Raw genomic sequence first — 10502 nt, 5'->3', positions numbered from 1 at the left:
TATCTATCTATCTATCTATCTATCTATCTATCTATCTATCTATCTATCTATCTATCTATCGGCAGACTGTGTCTGCTGCCTGGGCTTGGAACTCAGAGTCCTTTCTTCCCAGGCCTCTCAGACACTGGACTTAGACACCTATCACCATACCCAGGTCACATCCTCTACCGCCATTTTGTACAACTGCCTTTAAGGCTGCACTGGACTTAATTCTAGCCCTTTACAGTTCACATTTGGTATTTCAGTTTCCTCCTTTCTGGTGTCAGATCCTTGTCTTGTGACCATCCAAGAACTGTTTTCCTCTCATCGTTGAGTTCTCTCCTTTTCCTGCCTGTTGCTCTGAGGAAGTTGTTTTCAACTTTTTTTTTTGTTTGTTTTGTTTTGTTTTTTGTTTTTTTTTTTATTTTTATTTTTCCCAAAACTCTTCTGTAACTCATGTTATTTTTGGAGAAGGATGTTTGTGGTTTTGGCTTCCTGCATGCATTGTATTGATCTGTTTGGCCTCCAGGGACATGGATAGCACATTGGATAAAAGAGAAACTGCCATTAATTTCCTTCCATTCAACAGACTTAGAATCACCTGTCGTTTCCTTCTCCCATATGTCTGTGTAGACTGTGGAACTGTAAGCATTGCTGGAGAGTGCAGAGCAGATTCCATCTGCTTTATGCTTTTAGCAATGAAGAATGATTTTTAATCAACTGTTGTTTTTATTTCAGTTATTTTATGGGTGTTGTGCTTCTGTGTGTGTCTGTACTGTATGAATGTAGTACCAGACCAGACGAGGCCAGAAGGGGACATCAAATCCCTTGAACTGGAGATACAGATGGCTATGAGCTATCATATGGTTATGGGAATTGAACCTGGGTCCTCTGGAAGAGCAGCCATTGCTGGTAACCACTGAGCCATCTCTCCAGCCCCTGGAGAGTGATCTGTTTAATGCCATGTTACCTTTGACACAGGAAAGAGAAATCTCAACTTTCTTTGCTCTTGTCTTGTAAACCTGCCATGTGTCTTGACTGACAGATAGCAGCATGTCTACCAGAAAGATGGTTTGAGAACTCTGCTATGAGGACATCAATTCCCCAACTCGAAAACTTCATTCAGTTTTTATTGCAGTCTGCACGTAAATTATCCACAAGTGAATTCAGGTAATGCTCACTTAATTTTTCACCTCCAAAGCATTGTGCAAGGATTTTTAATGTTGTAAGCAATTTTAAGGAAGTTTTGTACATTTACTATAATTTTTAAAATCTGGGTCTTGGGATATAGCCAGTCTGGCAGAGTATTTGCCTAGCAACAAAAGGCCCTGGGTTCAATCCAAGTACTCATAAGCCAGGCATTGTGGCACACGCCTGGAATCCTTCTGTAGTGTCGAGGAAGTTTTGATGTGACAGTTCCCATTAGCTGGCAGCATAGTGGCCACTGTGGAGACCCTGATGATGGGCTTGCTCTGTGTTGTGCTTTTCACTGCCATCCACATACAAATTTTCCAGAATATTGTGTATTGGATTTACAATCATGAGGTGTATGGAACTGTAGTCATTCTAAAAAAGACATCACTGGCAGTTTTATGTCTGTGCCAGTATTTCAGTGTGCTTATATAAATGATACAGGCTGCTACCGATAGGCTATTATGTACATGTATGTGTAATTAATACAAAAATATATAATGTGGTCGCAGTATTGTGAAGTGTGCACAGCTGCATGTGCTTTTATGAACTGTCAGCACGTTTGTTCATAGCAGGAGCAAAATAGCATATAATGTTTCATTGTGCCATGCTAGCCAGTGTCACTGTGCCTTAGGGACTGACCAACACTTGGCCTTTAACTGAAGCATCACTGCATATGATGAGGTATAAAAGGGACAGCATCTCTGTATTGTATGTGGCTCTAGATACTGGCTTAGGTCCTCAGTCACCATAGTTACTCCCTTCTGGCATGTTACAGTACTTTATTATCAGTACTGCTTTCTCTTTCCTTTCATTTTGTTTCATCTTGTTTTGTGCTAAGGATCAAATTTAGGGCCCACTGCCTGCTAAAGACTTTACCACTCATGTGCCTCTAGCCTAGCTGCTAAGGGGTGAGTAAATGCTTTTGGTTGGTTTTTAGGAATGAAGTCAATGAAATAATTCTTCTCCTGGTGAAGATAAAAGCTCTGAATCAAGCCGAATCCCTCAGAGAAGAGCATCACCTGGAGCCCCTCCCAGCCCAGACTTCAAGAGTTTGAGTGCGCTATATGGGAGGTGCGTAATGAAAGGACGCAGCGCCTTTCCTTGTACAGCTGATGATGCCTCGTTCCCTCTGTGCCCACCTTGTGTGTGGAGAGGCTTCCTGGTGCTGTGTGTCTGAGGGAAATACATCCACAGCAGCTGGAGCTCAGTGTGCTTCTGTCATCCTTCCCCAATCTGAGAAGGAAACGAAGAAAGCTGACACAGAAAGACGCACTCCCAAGTCAAAACCATCTTCAACAAACTCCAGCTGTTTACAAATCAGCAAAGGAGGAAACCTTTATTAAATGTTAACAATTTTTATACAAATTATCCTTCCAGAATCTGTACTGATTTATTGTATGAACTCAGTGCAAGAGAGTGCCAGTGTGTCTCCAGATTTTAATTCATTGTCAATTTGTTAAGAAAAAAAATTTTTTTCAAAAGATTTATTTTTATATGTGTGGTCATGTATATACCTGGGTGGGTTTAGCACTACCTCCATGTAGGGGCTGGAAGGCATCAGATCCTCTGGAACTGGAGTCCAGGAGGCTGTGGGCCACCTGATGTGCTGGGGACCAAACCCAGGTCCTCAGAAGAGATCTTAACCACTGAGCTGTTCTCCAGTCCCTGTTGAGGAATAAAGATGTGTTGGTTTAATAATAATTAATAATTTAATAATTCTTTTTGAAATGTCCCTCTTTTTCTACAGGAATATTGATCTTTTGCCTGTGCTCTGACAAATAGCTTTTCAGAAAACTTATCTTTTAATTTTGTGTAAGATTTCTCTGGTAACGGAGTTATCAGCTGGTAGCAAGCGAGGCTTTTCCTGTGTTCTGTGTGGTTAGTAGTGGGCCTAAGAAGGCCATTGCTACTTTAAATACAGAAATGTAAAGAATTTGTCTAAGGTAGTGCGGTAATTAAGAAATTATGAATTTTTCTCAATGATTTTATTAGTGTTTTTAAGTATATTGTTAAGTAACTCAATGATGACCCTATATTTATTTTCTCCATGTTGTCATTTTAGACATTTGCTCATTACAGAAGCATGTGTACAGAAAGTTTTGTATATAAATGGTAGAGACTTTATTACATATACAATTTCTAAATTTTTTAATGTAAAAGTACACTTCTGGAAACTATTCTCTGGCTTTGGATTCTTAGAGATGGACATGTGAATGGATATGCCCTCGTTCATCTAAGCTCGGCAGACAATCTGTATTTCATGGGATGCAAAACAGTAAGCTATCGCTTTTAAATTCTATTATGCCTGGAATGAGAACTTCCAAGCTTCTTTGAAACATATTGTGGTGCTAACTCTGCTGCCATTTCAAAGTTGTTACTCCTGCCTCCTAGTCCTTCAAACCAGAGGAACTGACACAGCAAATGCACACACTCATCTGGTGATTCCTTTCACAGACCCAGTGAGCTGCATACCAGCTGGGGATACATGAGACCATGACAAAAAACTTAATACCTAGAAACAAAAAACTGTCATTCTCTCTCTCTGATGGTTCTTTTGTCTTATTCTTTTGTGGAGACTGGGTCTCATTCTGCAGTGTAAGTGGCATTGATCCTGAAACCCTCCTACCTCTGCCTCCCAAGCCTTAGGATTTCCACACCTGGCAAAGAAAACTTAAAAGGCTTAAATGGAGATAGATGTGAATTAGAAAACTAATTTTAGGTAAAGTCTTACTCTCCTTAAACTGACACATGAAGTTAATGTCAACACTGAAACAGGGTCAGGGAAATAAAACATATAGGAGAACAACCTAGGACCATGTTACTCTGGGGGGGATCCCCAGACCAGTATTAAAAAGAAACAAGATGCCTGAATGAGCCTTAGTTCCATCTCAGCTTTTTATCCACCCGAACAGACAAGTTACTGATCTAACAGACTCCAAAACACTCACAGGAAAATCAGAGAAGACCTGGGTCTCAGAGGCAGAGGCTGGAGACACTCAGTGGAGTTTGCCTGGCAGCACTCATACCAGGTGGCTCACCACCACCTGTAACTCCAGCTCCAGGGGCTCTGATGCAGTCACACCAGCATACACTTAAATAAAAAAGGTACCCAGTATCTAAACTCCAAATAATGGTTCCAGGAAGACAGAAGCAGAGGAGAGAGAATGAGCAACAAGAGCCAAGTCTCCCAAACAGGAGTCACAGCACTGAGACACTTGCCCAAAGCCCTAAACTATGGATATAGATGTACCTGTATCTGCACCAAGACCCAACACTGAGATTCACTGCTATGAAGACTAAAAGGACCTGCATGCCCTCAAGTCACACCTAAGGAGCAGAAACCCAAATGACTCTGGGTTTCTAAACGCAGCACTAAAACTCTAGTCAAGTAGATTCTGTAACGTGGAAATTAGAGCAGAGCGACAGTGTAGGCTAGACAATCTCAAGAATAAATGGGCCACATGATGAAAGGACTCATGAGCCTGGTCATGGAGGTCCACACACATGCACATCTCTGGAAGCTAGAATAATTCAATGCTATCTAAAGGAGTTAGCAGCCAGGAAAATGAAGACAGAATGCAGAGAAGCTCAACAGAAAAACAGTCCTGAGGTCCAGGCTGGCACGGTGATGTCACAGGTGGGTTAGCCTTTACTCTGTGATGCATCCCAGCTTCCGAACCCATGTTCAGCTGCATGGAATACCAAGTAGACTTCTGTCCCCATAGAGGGACTGTTGTGACCCCCAAGAGCTGAAGCTTGATTCATATAGAAATTAAGAAAATACACTGACTGCCTTCCTGCTGGACACTCATCACCCAGTCCATACTGACCCTGCCTGGTCCCCTGAGGTGTCTTCTGTTTAGCAGACTCCACTCGTAATTTTACCCATGGAATTCCTCACAAGTGGCTCTTGTAGACTTGCGGGAAATGAAGCCAGATGACAACTCAGACTCCTACATTCTCCTTAAAACTGCCACATAGCAAAGCAGGACCCTTCTCTACCTGTTAATGAGCCTCTTAAAATTGGACATTTAACACTAGAGAGATAACACATACTGTTCCTCCAAAGGACTTGAGTTCAATCCATGTCAGGTGGGTTGTCTTAGCTATGGTTTCATTGCTGTGAAGAGACACCATTTAATCGAGGCTCGCTTACAGTTTCAGACCTTCCACTAACATCATGGCAGGAAGCATGGCAGTGTCCAGGCAGACACAAAGCTGAGAGTTCTGCATCTTGACACAATAACAGCTAGGAAAGCCTGACTCTGACCAGACTTGAACATATCTATGAGACCTCATAGGCCTCCACCACAGTGAGACACTTCTCCAACCTGGCCACACTTCCTAACAGTACCACTCCCTATGGGCCAAGCATATTCAAACTACCAGATGTGGTCTCTGGACAACCATGTACACACATATAGGTCTGGGTGCTAGGAACTAAACTCAGGTCCTCTGCAAGAGCAGCAAGTGCTCTTAACTACTGAGCCACCTCTACAGCCCCTATTTTAACTTGCACACTGTTGTGTATTTATGATTTTTCCCCAATCTTCTCCCCTTGCTCCCAGTACATCTTATTCTGGTGACACTAACTTCACTAGCTACAGAAAGGGAATGAGTGTCAGGTTGTATCTCTTTTTAGAGCAATAAACTGACGTGCAGACTTTATGCTAGGTACCAAAAGGTGAGGAATGCTCATTTAATCACTGTGTTCTTACAAAGCAGATGTAATGGCTTTCAAGCCAAATCCTGAGAGCCAATATAGTAACCAAAGGCATTCTCAGAACAAGGGCTTAAAAGAAAGATACTTTTAAGTGTGTGTGTAGTTGCAGTCCACATAGGCAAGGGTGTGCCATAGAAGCCAAAGGGGCAGCTTTTAGGAGTCTGTACTCTCCTTCCACCCTGGGTTCCAGAGTCAAATCCAGGTCAGGCCTGCACAGCAAGCATGATTACCTGTTGAACCATTCACCAGTCCCAGGATCAAGACTTCTTTGATGCTTCTATTTCTTCCCACAATGCAGCTTCAATTTTTGAAGTGTCATACTCTCTCATCATATCAAACTCAATCCATGGCTTGTTCCACTTCTGGGCTTCTTTCATTTGCTCTTCAGTTAAAGCAAGATCGAATCTGATTCCTTTAATGTTGAACTTCGGACGTTCCCAGCGTTTGGACCACGGCTTTGGCTTCATTTTAACTTTCAGCTAAGTAAAACAAAAACAGGAATTGTGGGCTGGTAAGATGCACACAACAGTTCCCCCCAGGTCTTCTGCAGGTGCTTCTTTCTTACTTGCGCCTGAGCAAATGGACCATCTACCTTGTTAACAGGCACTTCCTGGCAGGACTCATATGGGACGGGCTTCATATTGACGTCAAAGGTGCTGTACTCAGGAAGGGCGTCACGTAAGTACAGCAGGTCGTCATCCAGCCGCTTTTCTAACTTCACCACTTGGATCTCCTGGATTCGAGGATTATACAGTTCAAAGCAAATCTCCACACCTAAAAAGGGAACAGGCTTCTTCAAGTCACGGACTTATCACTTAAGTCCAGATTCCTGTAATACTTTACTGTACAGTATAAAGCTAGCAAGTGGGAATTGAACAAACACATGTAAATTTTAAAGATCAAGATTATTAAAGCAAAACAAACTAAATCCCATTTAAGATGAAAAGTGAAAAATTGAATGATGTGATGTAAATACATTATCCCACCTCTTCAACATACATTACCCTCGGAAGTGAAAGCCTCGATTAAAGAACTATATAGATCAGACTGGCCTATGGGGATGTCTGTGGGGCCAGTTGATATACAAAGGCCTAGTCCCTTGTGGGAGGTACCATCCCAGGACAGGTGGTCCTAGGCTGTATGAACAGTTGGCTGACAAAGAGCCCACGAATGAGCTAGCAAGCAGCATTCGCCATGGTTTCTGTCTCTCTTGATACTGACCTGAAGATGTGTAAGCTGAAATAAACTCTTAACTTCACTGGCTACAGAGAGGGAATGGCTGTCAGGTGATTTGTCTTTTTAGAGCAATAGACTGATGTGCAGACTCTCCCTCAGTTGCTTTTGGATATAGTGTTTCATCACAACAACAAAGATTACACTAGTATGCCAGGGAAAGGCCCTCTTGGCACAAACAGTAACTTGGTAAGCAAGGCACTGTTTTGAATGTGACCCTCCAAAATCCACCTTGAAGATCTGCTCTCAGGATAGCAGTTTCTCTGAAGATAAATCACCACTGGTAAGAACCCTGAAGTGCACGTAAGTGTTCCCATAATTCAATTCTTCTTTCTAGAACTTTACCATTTGTGTTAGTCATGGCATGTGTGACTGCTTCTGACACCATAACCCAGCAGTAACTGTGTCATAACATAAAGAAAATAGGGACCTTCATTTTAGGAGTCTAACTCCTAAGGACACCATCCTGTCTGTCCCAGTGGACCTCGGGGGTATTTGCACTCTAAAAGATGATCCTGCTAACTGTGAAGGCTCACATCTCTAATCCTCTAATCCTGGTGCTCAGGAGGCAGAGACTGGAGGATACTTCAAGTTTGAGGTCAACTAGCTCTATATAGCAAGTTTCTGGCCATCCACGGCCTATATGGAAGATCCTGTTTAAAAAACACTACTAACAGGAACAATAGGAATCTCTCCTCACTACTTTATACACTGTCTCCACACTTGAAGATGCCATGTTTGTTTAGGCAAGTTCTCACTATGTAGTCCAACCTGGTTTTAAACTAAAAAATCTTTCTGCCTCAGCATATCCATGTGCTAGGATAACAGATATATGTCACCATGCCCAGCCCAGTCTAGTATGTGTTGCCCATGTAATAAAAGAACCCCTCAAAAGAAAGTAGGCTAACCCCACATCCCCACCAAAGCACATTAAACAGTGAATACAAATCTGTATCCACTGCAAAACACACATTATCTCTTGGGGACAACCCAGTTTCACTCTCTGGATGCTCAAGAAGAAACGTACCCTGTCCTTCAATCGTGTTCCTGAGGGTGAAAGTAGCCCCAAGCCCATTTCCTGATCTTTTGATGCAAATCCCCAGGAACTGGCTGGTTTTTCCACTGGCATAGGGGTCGGCTGTGGTGACACGCAGTATGCTTCCTACAGAGTCAGAAGAGAAGCAAGGTCTGACACAGATGCCGGAATGAACAAATAAGGTTTATAACTTTGTATGTCAGAAATAAATAACAGCAAAACCCAGACATCTGAAGAATAATCTTTATGTAATGAAAACTAGACCCCAACACCTATAGATGGACACCCTGCTGTTACTCACCGACATAGAACTCTGGAATGGGAAGCACCTTTCTCCTGCCTAGCATATCTTTCCTTTCTATCTGAAATTTCAGAGGGTTTATTCTCCCCCTTGGAGGGATGAATTCAGGACTCAGGAACCTAAAAAAAAATTAAAAATGAAAGGTGATTTGGGCCAATATAAGAAAAAGACGGGTATAATGTACATGTATTTCATTCTTTCAATAAGGAATGAAATGTTATTTCTAAAACCATGGTTTCCTTAACCACTGTTAATCCTCATGAAAACTGCCAGCACTTCAGAGTACTCACCAGGCATTGTGTTTAAATGGTTATCAAACATCTAGGTAGCCCTTAAGGTCTGGACCTTATTGTCCAAGAAGGCATATGTGCTAAGGGCTTAGCTGTCATCCTGAGCAGCCAACTGGGCTTAGGAAGCTTTAAAGAGTTTCATCCCAGAAGAGGAAACATGTCACTGGGCATCTACCCTGGAAGGCAAGACAGAGACCCCACCCCTTCTGTTTCTCCTTTTGCTTTACCTAGCTGATGCTTCCTGCCATGTTGTACTGTGTCACTGCAGGGCCCAAGTGACAGGGCCAGGACCAAGCAAAATTAACTACAACTATCCAAACCCTGAGCCAAACTAAATTGTTCTCTTTAAGCTGGTTGTCTCTTGTGTTTGTCACAGCGCAGGCAAGTTAACCGGTAGCAGCGTAAGTTACAGTTAGATGTTTTATTGTCATCTTACTTAAGAAAACAAAGCAAAATTGGAGCTTAAATTGGATGATGAACCGCTGACACACAATACTACTATCAGTTACAATTTGTCACAGTTTAAACGCTGCATTTCTCTCAGTCTGCAAAGCCTATGAACACAGGTCTCCCACTGAGCTATAAATATGGAGAAAATACATACAAATCACCAATTGCAAACTGACTTTAAAGGAAACCTTCCACCAAGCATGGTGGTACCCACCTTTGATCCTAATACTTAGAAAGCAAAAGCAGGCACATCTGAGTTCAAGGCCACTCTGATATACACGGTGAAACACACAGCCACATATACATAATTATTGTGTATTGAGGTTGGGGTGCACACCATAACATTCACGTAGGGATTTGAAGGCAAATTTTGGAGTAGGGTCTCTGCTTCCTTTCTGGGTTCTAGGGATGGATTTGGGTGGACAGGTTTGCACAAGAGACATATTTACTACTGGACCACCCTGCTGGTCCACACTGTTTTGTGCATCAATTCATGGCCCGTTTTTCCTCAGAGACTAAAAAAGAGCTAACCTCCCCAAATCCTTCCTCCTGGATAGAATCTGTTGGCCAACTCTCACCATGGTGGATTTTAGGACAAACAGAACTGAGGAAAGGTCGTCCAAGCCTGCGTCCTTCAGGAACTAGAGAGGGGCAGACGCGGAACCCGATTTCGTGCAGCCCAGCTACAAAGCAGCTAGCAAAGTGTGCGCACGCCCATGCAGCAAGAGCTGCTGGCGCCCATGCACTCGCACGCGGCCTGGCCGCCTCACCTTCTCTCTTCCTCCGGGGCTCGGCGCTCGTCCACGATGACAGGTTTCGGCGGCGGCTTGAACCCACCGGGCTCGTAAGGCCCGGTGCTCTGAAACCGGGTTGGGACCGTGCGGACACGGCAGATACTAGCCGCGAGAGCAGCAAGCCGTGGCTTGGCCATTCGGAGGCTCCGGGCCAGGTACAAGGATGTCCTATAACTTTCTGCCATGGAGGCCGCCATTTCTACATCTGCAAGAAGGACTACAACTCCCAGAAGTCAGTGATACAAGGTGTGGCCGGACGGTGGCTCCTATGGGACTAAACTTGCTTCCCTGTGGACCACCGCTAGTTTGAAGGAATTATATTTGCAAATATATATAATTACCCTCTTCTCCATAATTTGCAAAGTTACAATCCTCCACAGGGCTGGCAAGTTTGTACATTTCACTAAGTACTGTGATCTCATTTGCATTTAGTGAGTGAATGTAGTGTGTGTGTGTCTGTCTGTCTGCCTGCATGTCTGTCTGTCTGTCTGTCTGTCTGTCT

General features: G+C 43.2%; 2 protein-coding genes across 2 annotated transcripts in view; one reads left to right on the top strand and one right to left on the bottom strand.

Moving 5' to 3' along the window:
• The window catches only part of Gcfc2 (GC-rich sequence DNA-binding factor 2), a 35228-nt gene extending 31911 nt beyond the window's left edge, over positions 1-3317 (top strand). The window contains exons 16-17 of the mRNA XM_028762383.1: positions 1025-1149; positions 2111-3317. Coding sequence (XP_028618216.1) covers positions 1025-1149; positions 2111-2228 — 243 coding nt within the window. The 3' untranslated portion in view covers positions 2229-3317. The remainder of the gene's footprint in view (positions 1-1024; positions 1150-2110) is intronic.
• Positions 2460-10197, bottom strand: Mrpl19 (mitochondrial ribosomal protein L19). Its single transcript, XM_028762382.1, has 6 exons — positions 9977-10197; positions 8467-8585; positions 8157-8291; positions 6489-6670; positions 6127-6375; positions 2460-2838 (listed from the first exon to the last, which is right to left on the bottom strand). The coding sequence occupies exons 1-5, from the start codon at positions 10195-10197 to the stop codon at positions 6154-6156; spliced, it is 879 nt and encodes a 292-aa protein (XP_028618215.1). The 3' UTR covers positions 2460-2838; positions 6127-6153.
• Between the last annotated feature and the right edge of the window lie 305 nt (positions 10198-10502).

This window comes from Grammomys surdaster, unplaced genomic scaffold, assembly GCF_004785775.1.
Source record: "Grammomys surdaster isolate TR1022 unplaced genomic scaffold, NIH_TR_1.0 133, whole genome shotgun sequence".
In the NCBI taxonomy this organism is placed as follows: domain Eukaryota; kingdom Metazoa; phylum Chordata; class Mammalia; order Rodentia; family Muridae; genus Grammomys; species Grammomys surdaster.
Note: the sequence above shows the minus strand (reverse complement) of the source record. Positions and strands in the feature narration are given on the sequence as shown.

Bases quoted from the DNA above. Each gene is read 5' to 3' on its own strand.
- Mrpl19 (XM_028762382.1), bottom strand. From the start codon at position 10,197: ATGGCGGCCTCCATGGCAGAAAGTTATAGGACATCCTTGTACCTGGCC. The intron at 6,671-8,156 runs GTACGTTTCTTC...TTCCCTTTTTAG, and splicing joins GAACACGATTGAAGGACAGG to GTGTGGAGATTTGCTTTGAA. The intron at 6,376-6,488 runs GTAGATGGTCCA...TGTTTTACTTAG, and splicing joins AGGAAGTGCCTGTTAACAAG to CTGAAAGTTAAAATGAAGCC.